General features: G+C 42.4%; 1 protein-coding gene across 13 annotated transcripts in view; it reads right to left on the bottom strand.

Annotated features, from left to right (window-relative positions):
• Positions 1–19,735, bottom strand: part of EPB41L2 (erythrocyte membrane protein band 4.1 like 2) — a 214,521-nt gene that overhangs the window by 8,343 nt on the left and 186,443 nt on the right. For 5 of the 13 annotated variants that reach the window (XM_032339517.1, XM_032339520.1, XM_032339523.1 and 2 more), the window contains 6 exons: positions 17,850–17,903; positions 17,049–17,618; positions 15,037–15,159; positions 13,123–13,221; positions 11,529–11,609; positions 7,473–7,582 (listed from right to left, as the gene is read on the bottom strand). In XM_032339517.1, the coding sequence (XP_032195408.1) occupies positions 7,478–7,582; positions 11,529–11,609; positions 13,123–13,221; positions 15,037–15,159; positions 17,049–17,618; positions 17,850–17,903 (1,032 nt within the window). In that variant the 3' untranslated portion in view covers positions 7,473–7,477. Of the gene's footprint in view, positions 1–7,472; positions 7,583–11,528; positions 11,610–13,122; positions 13,222–15,036; positions 15,160–17,048; positions 17,619–17,849; positions 17,904–19,735 lie in introns of those variants that run through there. The other 8 variants (XM_032339521.1, XM_032339525.1, XM_032339526.1 and 5 more) reach the window with 6 other exon arrangements.

The following is a 19,735-nucleotide window of genomic DNA, read 5'->3' as shown; positions in this document are numbered from 1 at the left end:
CGACATTTGTGGTTCTTCAGACAGATGAAACTCTCTTTAGCTCCGCACATGGATGGCATTTAGGAGTCCTGAGTATAAGGGACTGATGCCGATTACTTTATTCTCCAGGATTCTACTTCCTCATTGAAAAAGAGTTGCTGGGGGGGCGGGTGGGGAGAGAAGAGGCTGTAATTTAAACTGTTTATAATAAAATATTCTTCTGATTTTCATACTTCTCCATATGCCCTCATCCAGCCTAAGGCATAATAAAGTCACGATCGCCACGCCCACCCCTCAGAGGCCAGGTGGGTGAACACATGAGCAGGGAGATGGGGTACCCAGGGCCTCCTGAGGAGACACAGGTGGCTCGGGAGGGCTCTTCTGTTGTCCGAGGGTGGTGCTGCCGCCATGCCAGAGGGCAGGCCCAATGCTACTGGAGCTCCTGATGGTTCTGAAATCAATTGGTGCCTTCCTATTTTAGGCACTGTTCATTAATTCAAATTCTAAAAAATACTGTTTGGGCCAAAGAAACCAAACTCTGGCTGCGACCTTCATGCCTCCAATCTGTTGATTTTGTCTGCCCTTCGCCCTCCCTCCCCCAGCTTGGTGCTATTTTTAATTCTCAATAATAATGAAAAACTAGAGAAAATACGCAACACTTGGGATGAAGGGGTTAGTAACCTTAATAAATCCCTCCGAGATAAGATAATTAACACCTGAACAGAAAAATGGGAAAGAACTGACAAATCAAAAGAAATAAAATTGTGTGTGTGTGTGAGTGTGTGTTTGAGCCTCACTAGCAACGAAAACAAAGCGCTCTTTCCTCACAATTAAAAAAGGAGATGAGGGGAACAAATGCTCTTTCCTCACCAGATGGGCAAGGATTTCTTAAATGTTTTATAATCCTTAGCTTCAGACAAACTGTGGGGCAATAGGGATGTTCATACACTGCAACTTCTTCAAACCTTTCAGGAGGAAACATCTGCCACGAAAACGATGAAATCCGTGCCCCAAAATATACACACGAGTATGACCTTTGCAGCTGCGTGCTGAATTGCGACAACGGAGGAATAACCTAAACGCCCGTTAACAGGGGTCACGTAAATCCTCACGTGTCTGTTCAATGGCTGATGAAAAACGAGGAGAGGCTTCCGGGGAAGGTTCTCTCCCATGCACTGCCGGGGGAGGAGCAAACAGGCTAGAGCACAGAATCGACAGTCCCAGCTCGGCCCACAGAGGCGGGCGTGGGCGTGGATGTGTTCACACATACATACACTGTCAAAAGGGATTATCTAACTCTAGGAGCAGAGGAATCAGGGATCGTTTACATTTTCTCCTAGCTCTTTTTAAAAATAATAATCGCTTTTGTTATTACCAGGAAAGAGAGCCCCAATAACAATAATTCTATTTGCAAAAACAAGAGTCGATAATAATCTTGCCCAAGAGCAAACCCTGGAGAATTCGTGACTCTTGTGCGAACAAGTGCACAACAGTGGTGGCGTCCAGTGCCTCTTCTGAAGGGTGGTTCAAATATGTTGGAACTGACTCATGGAAAGCACCTGTCAGATTTATAAACATGAAGCAGAACATTCCACAGCATGCCGAAGTGAAAAGTACCTGTGCCTGACAGCCACTAAATCTGAAATGGCTTTTCGGGGCTATATGTAAATCTGCGTTTTAGGCTTGATTAATCTACATTGAAAACTAATGCTAATTTTAGGTATAAGACTAGTACAACTAGCCAAGGAGAATAAAATAAAAATGCAAGGCATGTGATATGCCTGAAAAACTCCTGGCTCCTGAACTGGAAGTCCACAGGCTGGGGCTTCTTCTTCAGATACAAAGTCAGGCTCATCAGGGCCCACACGGGAATAAGTAGCTCGTGATGAGCAAGAACTCAGTCTAGCCAATGTGGCTCTGTTCTCCTGCGAGTCAGTTAGACAGCAAATGCTAATTTCCTGTCTGGCTCTCAAGTTCATCTTGAAACTCTGAATATCACCCTGACTCGGAAATGTTAGCTTGAAGACAACATTATCTTATGTAGAAATTGGTATTCACAAATGCCCGATAGCACAGAGAGCTTCCTGAAAGTACTTTCCGTGTAAAAGTCCAATTTCCTCAACATGGGACAGGGTTCCATCCCCACTACCTGCCTGACGCGGCTCTGACCAAGTCCCAGGCTGATTCTATACCAACAATTCCAGAGGACGTGTTCACTTGATTTAATATTCAAGACTTAATTACTCTCTCCTTCTTGGAGTTCTCGTCTTCTGCAACTTTCGTGACAGTGTTTCCTCCGCATTTTCTTCCTATTTTTCCATTCCCCCTCCTGCATCTCCTCTGACCTTGTCCAGGGTAACATCCCTCAAACCAAAGGCTTCCTCACTAGGTGACACATTCAGATGACTTTCAAACCTCTACCTTCAGCTCCAAACCTGTTTTGATTTCTCTCAAAGCTCTTGGCGACCTCCTGGACCTCCCCATGTAGCCATTTCACGTGCACCTCAAACTCAACACCCCTGGGGAAGGATATTCCAATGTTTAATTTATTCCTAGGAGCAAAAATGGTTCCTATAGCTGACTCGATATGCTACAGCGTGCCTTGGAAACAAACTCTTCTATAAATTCTATTATCCTCAGTTCACAGATGGCAGAGCTGAGGAATAGAAACGTGAAGAACTTGGCAGGTCACATACTACGAAATAGATTTGAACCCAGCAGATCTGTGATGCTGCATTTCCTCTTAACACTCCGACTATCTGGTAATTTTCCAAATAACCATGCCGTGTGCAGAAGACAGGCCCTTACAGATTCACTTCCAAACGTCCTCCATAATGCCATGGCAGGTGTGTTCTCCTACACTACCAAGAACAAAAAATAGAACAAAACCTGTGCTTTAAGACAGCTGAGCTGAGAAGACTGGCCATGTTGCACAGGTCCTGTGAAAACCAACACCTGTATCCCAGGATTGAAATTACAGCTCCCACCACCCACTCATCTTCTCAAATCACAAACTTACATATCCCCATGCCAACAGTCACCAAGTCACAGACCTCTATCCCCTTAACATCTCCCCAGTACACGAGGTGTTGTGTCCCTTCGCTTCTCCAAGTAGAGCTGAACTCCAGCTTTTGGCTTGTAAGACTCTTCAGAGTCGGGCTTCGGCCACTCCCATCGCACTCCTCCAACACGTGCCCTGCAGCCCAGACATGCCTGATTCTGCCCCATTCTCGGGATATGAGGTTCAGAGAACCAGCTCTGGCCTGGAGTGCCCCCTTCCGTGCCTTTCTTCCCTGAGCTATTCCTACTCCCCTAAAAGCTCCAGTGAGAAGCCATCTGACACCCCATCCTAATGTAGAGATCTTGCCTTTCTGTTCCCACCCAACGCAGCTCAGAACACATCCTCAAGGCAGAGACTATACCCTGCTACCATGATTTACTGCTGAGTGCAGACCTTGTTTGGTGTGAACCTTCACGGTAAATAGATGACACCCAATGGGCATTCCGTATATACTGGTATAATCAACAACAACAACAACAAGAGTAAAATACATGAGCAGATGAGACACTGCTCCCCCATCATTTCCTCCTTTGGCAGCTCACACTTTCAGCTGTAAAGGAGGCCTTGTTTGCTCTTTATCCTGCACATCAGTGATGACTCCAGGAGTCACTGGGACTTATTTGAAGTCTGGGTGCAGAAAGGGGATGGAGCGAACTGAAGCAAAGTCGCCAGCTCCCCATCCTGGGCTCGTCCTTTCTGAGGCCTTGCAGCCCAAACCAGCAAGCAGGACTCTTCTTCCTCATGGGAACTCTTGAGGAGCACCATTCCAGTGGCGACAAGGCCACGGACGTGTTGTGTCTAGCTGCGGGCTCATAAACATGCATTTAGGATGAACTGGGAAGGGAGGAGTCCTTCTCAGAACACAGAAAAAAACAGCTACAAAGACTTAGTCAAGTACTCCTCTGAAGCATGTTTCCTTTCTCATGGAGTCTGTGGCAGCTCCTCTGGGCCTCCCCGTGGTCGGCACCCAGCTGAGAGCGGAAGCCCTGGGAGGCTCGGCCCTCAGTGGGTCTTCCTCCACCACCTTTCTGTGCACTGCCCTCGCCTTCCACTCTCAGAGCTTCATCCAAAGCTCAGAGCTCCTCCAAAGGAAGAGGTCAGGTCAGATCAGGAGGAGAACTTTTCATGTCGGAGAAGGGGAGATGGGGCGGCTACACCACCAGTAAGTACTTATTCTTCTTTTCTGGCGTTCAGTGACAGGCCTGCACTTGGCCTTGGCCCACCTGCTGCCTCTGTGGGACCCTGATGGGGCAGCCAGCGAGTAACCGATGCGGCACATGCACTCGTCCTCCCTGACAGGCACCAGCGAAGGAAAGTCTTCCAGCACAAGTGGCAGCCAGCAGGAGGCGGGGTGCTGCGAGGACTCAGACACCGGGGTAACTTCTATTCGTCCTTCAGATCTCAACGCAAACTCGCTTTCTCAAGGGAAAGCTTAAATTTACAGCAGCGTAAATCTATTTGGTTTTCTCCTACCGCATTACTTTCTTCAGAGCCTTTATCACATTTGCAAATTACATTTTGTTTCTTAATATTTACACCTCCCCTCCCAGACCGGATCCTTTCCCGAGGAAGGGGATCCTGTTTGTTTGTTTCCCAGTTTGACCATTTGCATCTTCAGTGCCCAGCTCTACCTTGACACTTTGGTTCTCATGTTTTTTGGAATGGATGAATGAATTTTTCCACATTTATCTAGTTTGCTGGCCTTACATGCGAATTTACATTTTAACTGCCTAAATCTGTTTAGCAGGGCTGCCTAAAAAGGTGTCCTCTGAGATAGGCAAACTTCACAGGCTGTATGTGTGTACACGCATGCCCACTGCAAAAATGAGGAAAGGGTGCTAGGAATAACAGATATAACTAACTTACTTTAAAACTTATTAAAATGCCACAATGAAAGTGGGTATTGGTAATGCTCACATTGGCCACTAATTTTTGTCCTATGTTCCTGATTAACATAATTCAGGAAAAATACTTATAATTGCATAACACTAAATTTTCTCATTCGTTACTTATATTCTTAAAATATTATTTTATATTCTTATAATATTCTTATATATACTCTTATTATATTCTTATAATAAGTCCTGTGAATTAGTAAAGGTGGATTGGACCAGCCCTGCTGACTTGCCCAATGTCACATAGTTTGAGATCCAGCAAGATTAGAGCACTTGATCTTCTGACGGCTAGCTAAGAGTGCTCAGCCTTGCACATAACAGAGCACATTTATTCAGTTAAATGGATATTTTGCTTGTGCTCAAATTTTAAAGATTTCTGCTTGTAGGCCTTTTGTACACCCTGTGTTGAAAACAGCATCTAACATATAAAGAGTAAGGTTGCTAGATACAAGACGAATATTAAAAAGTCACTGGTATCTTCCTATACTAGCAACAGCTAGAAAAGATTTGTAAGACCTCTTTTGGGTTAAAAAATTATACAACTTTATTGGGAGACATTTAAAAATGCCATATATAAATGAAGAGGGATCTTTTATGCTTGTGGGGAAAAATACTTTACATCATAAAGATGTAATTCTCACCATAGTGAGCTACAAACCACATGCAGCTCTAATGAAGATACCACAGGGTCATCTTAGAACCCAACAACCTGATTCTGAAGTTTAAATGCAACGGGAAGCTTTAGCCCAGAATTGACAAGACACTCCTGAAGAAAAAAAACACAGCTGGGGATACCAAGATACCAAGACTCATTTTAAAGGTATAGTAATTTAGACAGTCTGGCATTAAAGCAGGGACAGACACACGGACTAATGGAAATTAAAGTGCTCAGAAACCCCCCCACACACTGGCTACTTTTCAAGGAAACAAAAGTAAAAAACAGTGCTGTTTTTCACCACAGAGAAAAACGAATTTCTTATAGATTAAGAATTGATCTGTGAAAGGCAACATTCAAATACCTGGATCAACAGTATCCCTAACACCCCGGGGTATGGAAAGAGCCTAAGCCATAAAGGAAAGCATGATAATTGAACTATATAAGCTTCCATTAATAACTACACTCGATACCTCGATATACGAACAACTATACTGACCTATACTGAAAATAAAGGACAAACCACAAGCCTGGAGATATTCACAACACATAAAAATTAACAAAGGACTAGTATGCACAATCTATGAAGATCAGTAAGAACAAGAAAGTCAGGTGTCATTTCTTATCAATCAGTTCAGCTGTTGCAATGGTGGGAGCCATGACCTCCTGTGACGGAAAAGCACTTGGCCTAACCCCAAGCTGGAAGATGTGCAGTCATCTGTGGCCTGCCCTGTGGGCTATCAACCAGTCAGTGTACAGATCATTTTAAAAACAAAAAGATACTCTTGGTATACATGCTATGCAATAAAACTTACTTTTTAAATACATACATAATTCTGAACATTTCTCATTTCACTAGTAACTCTTTAGCATAACTTTTAATGGCTATGTTTTAGTCATCACACAGAAGCAGCATTAAGGCATAAGCAATCCTTACTGTGGACCATTTAGATTTTTATGCATACTAACAAAGATGTGAGAAATACTCTTGTAAGAAATACTCTTGTAAGCCTTTCTACACATTTCTGATAACACGGGTTTAAATGGTAGGCATGCTTAATGTGGGCTTTGCTAAACTGTCCTCCAGGAAGTATTACTAGTTTATAAAGCAGAAGAGTATCATTTTCTCTCTTACAACCTCCCCAACAGAAGCTAAAAACATAAACTTTGCCAGGCTTATAAGTGAAAACTTACACACTGAATTTTTAATTTGTATTGATTTAAACCATAATGAGGCTGAACATTTTTTACTTATTGTTCACTTAGCTTCTCTCTGGGTTACTGGATTAATCCTTTGCCCGTTTTTCTACTTGAGTGCTTGAATTTTTTGATGAGACAGTAGAGTTAGTGATAGAGTCGTGATATTGACTCCTTCTCTGCCAGGTATCTTGAACTTTGTCATTTTATCCTTTAAGTTTTAAATTTTTATAGCCAAAGCCATCTTTTCCTTTATGGTTCATTCTCTGATATACAATTCTTTGTGTATATTTAAGGGAATTAACTCTACTCCCTTTTGTGCCCCCATAGCAAAAATGCCTCATTTAAATGAAGGCAGTAGCACCCTCCTCAAAGGGTCACTGTGAACGTTAATGAAGAAAACTTACACTGATGGACTTGGTAGGTAGTAAAACAACACAGAAATGTCAATTACTAGCCGTTTTCAAAACATGGTGGTTAATAACATCACATTCCCATCGGTCAACAGAGTTTATAATTTTATGCAGGGAACGTAAGCAGAGGAACTTGGGCTAATGAAGTCTGAAGACTCATATGGACCACAGGAGACAGACAGCGTGATGGAGAAGTACGTTTCTTGTCACTGGGCAGGGCGAGGTGCACGAACGGCCAGGACAGAGGCCCCGGGCGATACAGCCTCTCTTACCTTCCTTACTCTTCCCCTTCCTCCAGCTCCGTTTCCTTGTGCACCACCACTCTCGTGACTGACATGTCCGGGTGCTGCTCTCGGGCTTCCCGGATGGCCTGGGCCAGCGCCTGCCAGGGTCAGAAGAGAGCGCCGTGAGCAGGGAGATGGCGGGGGGGGGGGGTCGTTTGGGGGGTGGGGGGAGGCTGCTTCGCGGGATGGTGGAACACACGGATGCCAATCAACCGGGACTCCATCTCCGGCAAACATGGTTTTATCGCTTTGAGGAAGCAGGGACATGAAATGGGCTCATATTCATTTTAGAGAAGCTTCTCATTTCCCCCAGTTTCCATTTTCCAGGCTTTTCAAATAAGGATGCATGTAAGGGAAACGTGCAGACTCTGAAGCCCAGCCTTGTACTTGCATGAGACTTGGAGGAAATTCTAGGGTCCAGAACAATAAAAAGAGCAGCAGCAATGGGGACACACAGTCAGCAAAGTGAAGCAAGAGAGACCGCTCTTTAGCAAGTGTAGGGCTCTGTTTTACAGTCAAAAACCACCAAAGGTGCAGAGGTCAACAAGTCATGCTCAAGGCCATCTTGCTGCTAAGCTGTGGGGAGGGAGCAGGACGCCCCCCACTCTCCCCCCCACCACACGCCTCATGGGCTCTTCCTGGACCAGACAGTCAGGAAGGAAAGTTTCTTTGTATTTTATCAGAAAGTAAACTATGTATGAGTGATGTGACAAAGTGGAAAAATCCTATTTTTTCTGAGGCAAAAGATATTTCAAGATGTCTTGGGGAGAAAGCGAAACACCACAGAACATCTCTCAAAATCTAGGAACGACGTCTAAAACAAAGTCTTCGAGGAAAGACAGCACCAGATCTCATATAGAAACTACACCTTTGAGAGCAGCAGTGTAATTTTTCCTATTTCTCTTGAATCATCTGCCTAAGGGGACGACCACATTTCTTACTTGCGGTATGCTTCCTGCCAGCTGAAAGGTTATGGAACAAAACCTGGAGCCTGAGTCCACACACACACAAAGGTACAGCTATAGAAAAAGAAGTTGGTTTTATAACCAAAAAATTTTTACACAGAAGCTTGGAAGACACTTGAGGGTACTTAAATTTCCACTAGGGAATGAACTCTGGTGACCCACTGGTGTCAGGACAAGAATGAGCTCAAACAGGGGACTCTCTCAGGAGAGCAGCACAACTGTCTGTTGGGTGGCGGGAGCAGGCAGGCGGAAGGGTGGTAGTGGGCTGGGGGCAGGGGAGGAAGTTGGGAGGTGTCAGCAGGTATCTGTGGTGGGGAGGGGAGACAGAGTACAGCCGAGTCACTCTGGATGTGTGTGTTCAGAGGGACGTGAGCGATTGGAACCATCAAAATGGACTACTCCACATCAGTTTCTGGAATCCAGTTTGGGAAAGCGACAGCTCTGATAGGAGCCGAATGTAGCTACAGACAGCTTGTCACATACTTTTTAACTCACGTTCATTACAAGGATCTGCCTACATTAAACCAGTACAAATGTCAAAGGGGAAATACAAATGATACCCAAGGGAAGGGAACATATGTGAAACAGGCTCTAATTAGCAGAAAAGTAGGGAAAACCAAAAACAGTTTAATTGTCCTCAAACACATTTGAAATCCGTGTACATTAATTCTGATCATTCTGTAATATCAGTATATGAAATTAAATACTGTGAAATGTTAATTTATGATGGCAACAGTAAAGACTGAGAAAATTCTCACATACTCCTGCCAAATTGAGAAGTTATTTTACTGGAAAGAGTCAGACACTCTGGGGAGTTAGCGCAGTGTCCTATATCCCTGGTGCGGAGCAGAGCGTCAGGATACACACAGGGTGAACTCCTGCAAAGCCAGCGTCTCAAATAGCACGATTCCCTTTTTCCTATCTTGCTCAGAGGAAGGGTTTCTTTCCACTATTAAAATTCTTCTAATATACAGCAAGGAACTGAAAAGGGGGTCAATGGTATTCAAGTCACTACGTGATCGGCTTCTGTTTTTGGCAGGGAAGTGATTTCCCTCTAATTTTAAATACTTCCATGGTCTCATTACAGGCTGTAAGGAGACAGGGAGTTCACGAGCTCCCGGGACAAGAATACCAGAAGCCACAAGTAAACGGACTCAAAACAGTTGATGCATCTTATAATTAAACATGAAAAAGTTATGAAAAGTCAAATACCTCTTCTGTCATGTGGGTATCTGCCCTCGGTCTGAAAATGTGCTAAAGCACCACATCACACAAACAAGGTCGTGTCCCTGCAGTCACAGGTAGAGCTGCGGGTTTTTCCTTAATCTAAGAGTCAGTCAGGAGTATGTGTTATTTTGGTACCTACATTTCGAACTGTGTTTTCTTTATTTGCTATTCAGAGGCAGTAAGGCCAAAAGACAAGAATACACATAACACCCAAGAGTAATCCTTGAAAGGAAAACATGGCATCAGAAAGCCAGAGAGTGCACAGGTTCAATGGAAAGACAAGGTGAAAGAAACAAAGGCTGGGAGAAGACCTTGATTTTCACTTTCCATCATGCCAAAGAACATGGGCTCCCACCGCTCACACCATACGAATTCAATAAACACTGGCCGACCTAGAGTCCCAAAGGGAAAAAGAACAGTTTGCCCAACTTAGATCAGAGGAGCTCAAAACTGTCCCAGCAGAGAAGAAATCCTCTGTCTGGGGAACAGGAGACTTGGTTTCCACAAGGTCATTCATTTTCCCATGGCAAACAGACACAGGTCCTAGTCAACTACTAGGAATCTCTATTATAAAGTCCAAATTCAGAGTCAGGGCAACACTTTAACCTCCAATAGCTCTCAAGAAATAAAAAGAATACATCAGGAAGGATGGAAGGAAAATCATGTTTACAGGGTTTTACAGAATGGAGTTTTCCTTACAGGCAGAGAATAAAATCTATTTCTCTCTGGTCACAAAGACTTGAGTTTTTTTGTTTTTTCTGTTTTTTTTTTTTTTTTTTTTTTTTTAATGAGTAGTTCTGCTCTCTAAAATTCTCTTTCCTGAGTTCAGTGTTGTGTTTAAAGCTGGGTAACTCTCATCTGTTCTGACTTCCCAGCTGAGATGGTCAATTGAACATTTCCTTTCCTTCAAGTTGTTATAAAAGAAAATAGCTTGGTTTCCTTTAAAGTAGAGTTCAAATCACTCAAAAAATGACAAAACAAAAAATTCACATCACTTGGGACTGCAGCCTAAAAGGAAAGCTACCCTCAGGGCGCCTGGGTGGCTCAGGCGATTGAGAGTCTGCCTGGGGCTCAGGTCCTGACCCAAGGTCCTGGGAGGGAGCCCTGCATCTGAGCCCCTTGCTCAGTGGTTAGCCTGCTTCTCCCTCTCCCTCTGCCTCCCCCGCAACTTGTGAGCACACGCTCCCTCCCTCTCAAATAAATAAATCTTAAAAAAAAAAAGAAATTAAATGAAAGCTACCCTCAAAGTCACCACCAGTCCCACTCGTCACCCGGTTGTTAAAGTCCCGTGTTCTGCTCATTAACATTAAAATGGAAGCACAATTCTTTTAAATGTATTTCTGAATCCATGGAAATTCTCTACTTTGTAAGAAACCTCAGATTTCCTTCTCTCACTCCTCAATAATAGTAATAATTAGGGGAAAACACTGAAGGGTAAAGAGCCCAATTTTTCTAATGTTACAAAAAAATATATATAAGTTCCTAAAAGTAGGAATAAGTCAAACTGGAAGTCAACGTCATTAAACCGCTATTCATTTTTTTTTTTTTTTAATCCACGACTTGCCTTTAAGTGAGGCCCACGTGAATAACTAATGGAATCCTCTCAATTATTTGGATTCAAAAGTGCACCTGGAGTCAGTGGGAAATGAACAGCAATCCACATTTTATGCTGGTTTGGTGTTAGGAAGGCTGAAAGGCTGTCTAGGTCAGGAAGTGTCTTTATACCACGCTTAGGAGGTGGATTCTTTCAGGAGGCTCTGGGAGAAGGGATCTGACCCTGGGATATGACATGACGACACACACTCCACTTAGAGACATGGTCACTTTCAGAAGCAGAAATTCAGGTCTTTACCTGGTCATGATCGATGTCCGCATCTCCCGTGATCACGATGCGTTTCTCAATTCTTGTTTCAGATATTCCACCTTTCACAGTCTGAAGGTTATAAAGAAAACGAAAGGACAGAGATAGCAATCACTGAAGTATGTATATTCCTAATGAGAGCAAAGAAAAGGGAGCACATCTAGACCTTCTGAGTAAGGCAATGAGCACTGAGTGGAGAAGATGGACATTCCGAAACTGTTTAAGCTCAGCAGAGGTTCCTATTGTTAAAGTTGTAGCATCCATAAGTCTTCCTCAACTGAAAGCAACTAATTCATCGAGATTCAAGGGAAATTAAGGCGAGACAGATGCCACTTAATCCAAATGGTTCCTTTGAGACATTCCATTACAATTTCCCGGAGTTTCTTTACTCCCAATTGGCTAATTTGTTAAAAGAGGAAAGAAGAAATAATTCTTTGGTTTATGTAGAGTTACAAGGAATTCTAACAATTTAGGTCCCTGGTTTAAGTGTGGGAATTGCTTGATGTCACAGTTTTGAGTGCTTGATTCTCATAAAAATCCCCTGGTAATTTTGTTCATTTGGTTTAGTGCAGTAAGATAAAAGAAGACTTGGATCTGGTTTAAGATATAGAAGATACATGAGGGTGATAAAGATTTTTGTTCAGTGATAGCTTTTGTATGTTACTCTGCTGCCAACAAAGACCGTGTGAGCAGCCCTGGGACATGACAGAGGCCGAAGGGATCATATGGCTGTGACGCTGAACTACAAGCAAATACCACACAGTCCTGAGAAAGCACAGCTCTGATAAATCACACAAAGTCCCAGTTGATAGCACTTTACTGCAAGAAACCAGGTTTACTGCAAGCCTAACTGGATAGCCTTTAAAATGAGCACGATACCATTTTGCATTTATGTGGCATTTTTTTTTAACTCACAAAGTTTCTGGCTGAAATACAGGGTGAGAAGGGTATAAAGGATACATTTAAAACCATCAGGCACCCACGGAATGGGAGAGATAGAAGTAAATCTGAGGACGGCAGCAGGTGTCAGAATCACCACAACCACTCCCAGGGTATCAGGAGATCTGGGGTGGGGCCACAGACTCACTTCTAACAAGTCCCAGGAAGACCGATATTGCTAGTCTGGAGACCACACTTTAAGAATCACTGGTCATCTGGTGTTAAAACTTTGGAGAATGAGAGAATGATCTGAAAAAAGCCCCCTATCCAATATATGAGCATCTTAAATCAACGAAGGGAAAATTATATTATTTGAACAACTGCTTGAAAATTTTGAATGATGGTCTTCATTCACTTGTTTCAGTTGGGAGGGTTCATTTGTACTTACCAAACTTATGCTTCTACTTCTATGATACTCTCTCTCTCTCTCTCCCGTAGCTGGCTGACATACAGTTATTCATGACATATTTTTATACCCTTGTACTTTATAAAAATACATTTGTCAATGGAGTCCAATTTCTTGGATACTTTAAGTCTGGCCACTTCTATTCCACTGGCACAGTCTATTACTTTGAAGCTTGTGTAGGAACAAAGAAACGATTCAGAAAGGATCCTGTCTGCAAAGTCCCACCCTGGATTGCTTTACCTTGGTGATATGTGTTGTTGTCGTTGTCGACACGGACTCAGATGTGATGGTTTGTGCCGTCAGTAATGTCCCCGAGTCACCACCGGCCCCGCCATCAATCTTTGGATAGTTGGAGGAAAAATACAAAGTAATGCTTAATTTCCATTATGTTGTCAGAGACGACCCCTCCCCATCGAATATGCATCTTGTGAAATCTTCGAGGTCAGTAGAAGAAGTTATCTGCCTATCCTTCGCACGTTTGTAGCGGTGATTTACTGAGCAGGAGGCTGGCTGGCCTTTAAACAGAGTAAAGGCAAAAACTCAATGCATGTGGGAAAGCAAACCCCCTAGGAGGGAGGAAAAAAAAAAGGAAGAATCAAGTAGAAGACGGGACTGAGAGCTACAGGGTCACGAGACAATTTGACCAAAGGCCTTTTGTAGAAGCTAGAAAAAGAAACTAGAGAACCAGACAGAGAAGTTTCCACAGCGAACAGAAAGGCCGAGTTCATTGTTTTTTAAGCACAGGTGGTAAAAACAGATAAACGTTTTCGCATTTACGAAGCCACAGAATCTGACTAGGATAGACTAAACCTGTGTGCTTTGGTAATTTGCTTATCTCTAGTAGATTTTTTTTTTTAAATAACATTGTTCCTGTAGTAGTTTGTCATGAGCATATATGGGTACATGGATTTTAATACGCATGCACGCATGTGACCTGTCTCTACATGTATCATCTATAAACCCCATGCATATATCTAAATAGGTTTGACTTATTTGCTTTGATACTAAAAAAGGTAGAAAGTTCTAGAGTTGACCAGGGGAAATACGACACAGATTAATAGCCTAAGAGTATATGTGAAGATCACCAAACATACTTGTCTCCCATTTCCTGCCATTAACACAAGGAAATAACCAGAAAGCCCGGAGGCTTGTAGACTAAGTTATGGGGAAATTTTTCTAAATTTGAGTCCTGCACCTGTATTTTACTGGGGCACTTACTGTACTATAGACATATGAGCACATGCTCTCCCAACACACCCATTCATCAGAAAGCTGTTTAGGTGGATCTCGGCACATACGTGGATAACGTGTCTAAAATAATTTTGAGAAGTATTTAAACATACCCACATTAAACCTCTTAAAAAAGATTTTGAGAGAGGTCAATAATCTGCCACCCTCCACCACGGTACAATTCTACTATAGAATACTAAACTTCTCAGTCGAGAAAATAGTTGTATAAATTTCTAAACAGTTTTATTTTGAAATAATGAACGCTTTCCCCTTTTTATTACCCTTAAGATTAGATATCTTAATACTTATTTCAAATCTTTACAGAATCAATGTCTGAATAATGTCTAAATCAGTGTCTAAAATCAAATACACAAATCTGATAATTATTATGACACACAGTATTATATTTACATAAGATCGACAACATGTCTTCAGAAAATAATCCCACATGAAGGAGAAGCACAGGTGTGTGTGTGTGTGTGTGTGTGTGTGTGTATGTGTATACACTTGGCAAGTAGGAGTGAGCTGACTGGATCTATCTGCACGGATTTGAGGGTGGGGGAGCCTAAATCTTATTAATCTGCAAATTACATCAGATCCAATAAACTTCGTAAGATGATCTGATTCCCAAGTGTGTATCAACATACCTGAACGACTTATAACATGGACGAGATTGCTACTGTCTGTCCTAAATGATCCTGTGTAGGGATCCTGTATAAATAACCCTGTAGAATTGCTGGGCCACCAACTTGACTGCAGCTCTCTGTTGTACTCTAAGAAGCAATAAAGCAGGTTCAAGTGCAATGAGGACACCAAGATATGGAAAGCTGCATCAAGGTCAGAAACACGTAAACTCGAAGACAAATAAAAACAGACACAAAGTAAAAAAAGAACTCAAGTAGTCCAAATCTAGAGTTTTTGTACCTGTGGAGACTCATATGTGATGGTTTTGGTCTCAGTTTGGACAATAGGGACTTCCTTGGTGGAGATTTCTGTTCTTTGTGAGGCATCAGAAATTGTTACCATCTCTGTTTTTACCACTGGTGGCTGAGGTGGAAAGGAAGGGAAAAATAAATTCTAGAGATCATGAAGTAAAAGTGCTTAATGGAGCCTTCAAAAATAATTATAAAAAATATATCCAAACACACACTCATGCACAAGAATAAAGATAAATAAAAGACACAAAAGAAAAACACTCTCCTTCAAATATCATGTGTGTGTGTGTGTGTGTGTGCGCGTGCGTGCATGTGTGTGTGTGTGTGTATGAAGACAAAGCTAACATAATGGTCCCCTAAATTACGGTATACTTCAAATTACCATGTTCCCAATTATATGTCAATGTGGGGTGCACAGTGACATAAAAGCTTTAGCTTTGGGGCAAGTTATAACAAAATGGAAAAGAAAACAAAATGGAATGAACTATGTAAAGTGACCGGTCTCAATTTTTGCCGCAGTTTGGTTTGCCACGCGGTTTGTGTGAAGGCTCATTGTCTTCAATTGGTACATCAGCTAGGAAGACCAAGCTTTCCCCCAAAAAGACTCTTCTACCCTACCGACAAAGAGATTGTACTTTAAGAATATCTTCAAGTATGATTTTTTTCAGTTATACTTGTCTAAAACTTGCAGGGCTTCTTCTGTGTTCCATAAGTTAAAATATTACATCCAGAGTTATTCCACCAACACTGCGTTAAGGCTTTGAACAATGCAAACATTAGAGAGCAGGGTCACAGCCTGTTGGCACTGTAGTCTGTTGAGTGTGTAGGTTTAATATAACACCAGACCATACTACTACCAAAATACTACAGAATTTTGAGAGAAAATTCCCAAATGTAATTATTTAAAGAGGAAAAACTGTATGTTAAAAGCAGAAAATAATAGTTCAGAGCATTCAAAGACTCTTGAAATATCTTCTCTGAAGTGAAACGGGAAGTTTAAAATATAGTAAAAATTCATTTAATTATTTCAAGCGAAAGTCACTTCAAGATTTTCCAGCCCATCAAAGAGAGTAACTATTAGGATAATGCTTATATTGTGGGCATTTACTTTTAGAATCAGGAAAGTCTCATTGAGATAAACCTTCTCACAGCATAACTCTGACTCCCAGTTCAGAGATACCCACACCTCATGGCCAAGACTTAATTTACCAGGAGTGTGGAGAGTTCTCTTTCTTAGGGAGAAAAAGTTAAAGACTCCCATCCAATATAGATAATCCAGGAAACAGATGATCAACTTGCAAATCATCTAGAACTGTTGGAGGATGGAATGAGAAAAGTATCCTCCTATCAAACAGGCTAGCCTCTGGCTGCTCACAAGCAAAGAAAATGCCCTTAACCAATCCATACGCTCTCTGTAATCTAAAAACAGCAATCACAGTGGTATTCGAGAAATAGGTTCTCATCACGGCCGGACGCTGGACTCCGAGCACCACGGTAACTAGAACCAGCTGCCATCTCTGAACATCTAAAGCTGGAGGGAAAATCGGCCAAAAAGTCAAACCCAATCATGAAAAGAGAAGCCACACGCGCACACTCACACTGACCATTTGCCAACAATACAGATACAATTTTCTCATTAAACCAACGAAAAAGGCATTTAGCACAAGGAAGCAGTGCAACTAAAAACAACAGTTGAAAACATCCAAAACATGCAAAGAAAAATTGAAGTGTGAAACGAGAAGGGAAAAAATGGTGTGGCTGCTGAAGGCCAGTTTACTCTGTCAGGCGGATCCAGGTGCAGGAAAGAAGCCAGAAACCGTGAACGGGGCTGGCAGAAAATCTACAGAGCAGTGCTTTTCCCCCTTCCTCCGAGGAGAGAGAGAGACCAGAATCTCGTAGAAAAAGCTGGAGGAGGATCGGGAGGACAGGAGAAGGAAGGCAGGTGTTCTCCACCTGAGAAATAGCTCTAGAGTTTAGCTCCCGCTCGAGTCTCCCATTTACCTCTGAACAACAAATAATTTGTGGCAAAACATCAATGTCAACATGAGACACCTCTCCGTTAACTTTATGTTGCTCGTCCTCTGTTTCTTCGCGCATGTCTTGCTTAAGGGCGCCTTCATTTACACTCTTCTCTGCAGATATCTTTGGGGCAACTACATTTTCCTGGGTCACTGTTTCTACTGTGCTTACACTGGCACCTGCTTGTCTGACTGGGCTGGCTTCTGGTACCGCTTCCTCCCTCTCTACTACCTTGGCTGCTCGGCCGGCTTCTTCCTCCACCTCTTCTTCCTCCTCCTCCTCCTCCTGTTCTTCCCTTATGGTGCCCTCGGTCACACGGTGGTGGGGCCGGTACTCGCCCACATCTTCGTCCTCGCTCTCACTGCTGCTGCTGCTCTCAGAAGACAGGGAGGTGGAGTCTTTCTGGGTCAGGGGCTCCACCTTACGCATCTCCCCAGGACCACTCCCAGGTGATAGCTCTTTACCGTTCATTTCTTCCGTGATTACTCTTTCGTCTTTCCCAACCTCTGCCTGCTTCTTCTCCTCCACTACATTCAGAGTCTCATGTGAACTCTGCACAAAAAAAAATGGATGAGGGAGAACAAAAATAGATGAATAAATTAAAAAAAAAAAAAAAACAAGAACAAAAATAAAAAACAACGGAAACCAAAGTTAACCAATGAAGGTGGTTCATGTCATGAAGAAAAACAAAGATGACTGTGATGGCTGACTGAAAGGGAAGCAGGGAGAATGTGAGGGATCAGAAACATCAGGTGATGGTGTGAACATGGAAAAGGGGAGAACCTCAACAGCATCACAGGCTCCACTGCAAGGCCCTTCTGACTCGGGAGCACGTTTCTGCGGAACAAAAAGCAACCGAGGACACAAATCAATAAAGTTTTACACCTCAACACCCACCAGAACAAACATCTGACACTGCAAAGACAGAACAACAAGAATCGACATCTACAAAAATCTTTGTTCAAGGTCACATGGAGGACAATCCAGACAAAAATGCAGAGAGCTTACGAAAGGAAACAAAAACACAGAATAGCCAACGTCCTCCCAAAGAAATAGAATGCTTTTACTGTGATTATACCTAGCTGCTCTCCTTACTTAGTTGAAAGGGTAGGAAAAAACTGAATTATACCAAAGTTTACTGATTAAAGTTGAAATTGCAAAATTTTAGAACCTATTCAATGAACGGTTTTGATTTTAATCAGACTATAAAATCTGGCCCAAAGCCCTGATTTCTAAGTGAATATAGCATTAATGAGACGGCACCTTTATTTTCTGTCGGCTCATTTAAAAAACAGCTGTAAATGGCAAAATTATACTTGGTTTCGGATAGCTATTAACACAAAAATGTTGTTTCAGAAATGGTTATTAACATCCCAGGCTATATTATAGATTGGCAAAAGGGATATTTTAACATTAGGGTGGATGTAAATAATGGCTCCAAGTGCCTTCTTCTACAGTTTAGCTCCTCCAACCAGCATCTTTGGAAACTGAAATCAAGTTTATTATCCGAGATGTTTATTTCTGCCTCCCTCCTCCCCATAGACATCTACTTCTTGGGAGTAAATTTACTCTAAGTAGTACCATACCTAAATGTTTGATAAATTCCTGTTGACCAAATACATTAGTAATATAAATTATGCTTTGCTACTGATAACCAGTGTAGAAACTCTCTTGCAAAGGAGTTTTTAAAGTTTATCATTTTCTTTAAACTTATTTTGAAAGGAGGGGAGGGACTATACACCATCGACTATAAGCCTGACCAACTTTTTAACATTCGTGTGACATTAGAGCCTGTGATCTCCCCAGAAAATAACTCCTAGTGCAAGTAGCCCTACTTCTTCAGGAAGGTATCTCCATGCCGAATGGAGTGGGGCAATGTTCTTCTGAACCCTGTGGGCAGAAACGAAGCCTGAGACAGAGCTGCCGAGGCTGCCCAGACTAGAGCTGGGTTTATTGGACCCAGTGCCGTGGGCAACTGTGAGCAAAAGGCCCTCAAAGGGCACAATTCTGACAGCACCCGTCAACATGTACTCACTCTTTCTGATCTGTGCTGTCGTTGCCATGTTCTCATGGCTCAAATTAGTGCCACGTACATGGGTACGAGAGAGAGCCTTCCAGTTTTACTGGAAACCCAGAGCTTTCCGATTTTACACTGAAAAACTCTTGAGACTATTTTGGTGAGTAACTTTTAACTATAAACTTCTTTATAAATAAAGATATCTAGTGGTCAGAACATTTCTAAAGCAGATATCTCATCATTATTATTCCAGGTCAGTAAATTATTATCACGTTACCCCAAATGGCCAGATGGGCTCTGCCCAAGTTCAGGGAATCCCTAGGAGTCATTCCAAGGAATGAAAATAATTATTTCATTGGGCATGGCAGGCACTTCGTATTTTTACACATAAGCAGAATTTTAAAAATAAGCAGCCATCAAGAGATGCCCCAAAGTAGTTTAGGTTTTAAAAACTTTTCTGCCAAACATAGTTTGTTTCCCTTGGAGAGAGGCCTTCCTTTCCCACAACAACTCAAGACTCTGGGCCTTACTGCTTTAGATGATTCTCTGAATTTAGGCAGATTTTGTGGGTGGGAAAGGGACCAAAAGCAGCAGGAGAAACATCCAATCTCTAGTTGTCCCTCATGTCCAAATTCAGTCATTGTTTCTTGAA

This window comes from Mustela erminea, chromosome 4, assembly GCF_009829155.1.
Source record: "Mustela erminea isolate mMusErm1 chromosome 4, mMusErm1.Pri, whole genome shotgun sequence".
Lineage (NCBI taxonomy): Eukaryota > Metazoa > Chordata > Mammalia > Carnivora > Mustelidae > Mustela > Mustela erminea.
This window is presented reverse-complemented; position numbering and strand designations above follow the sequence as displayed.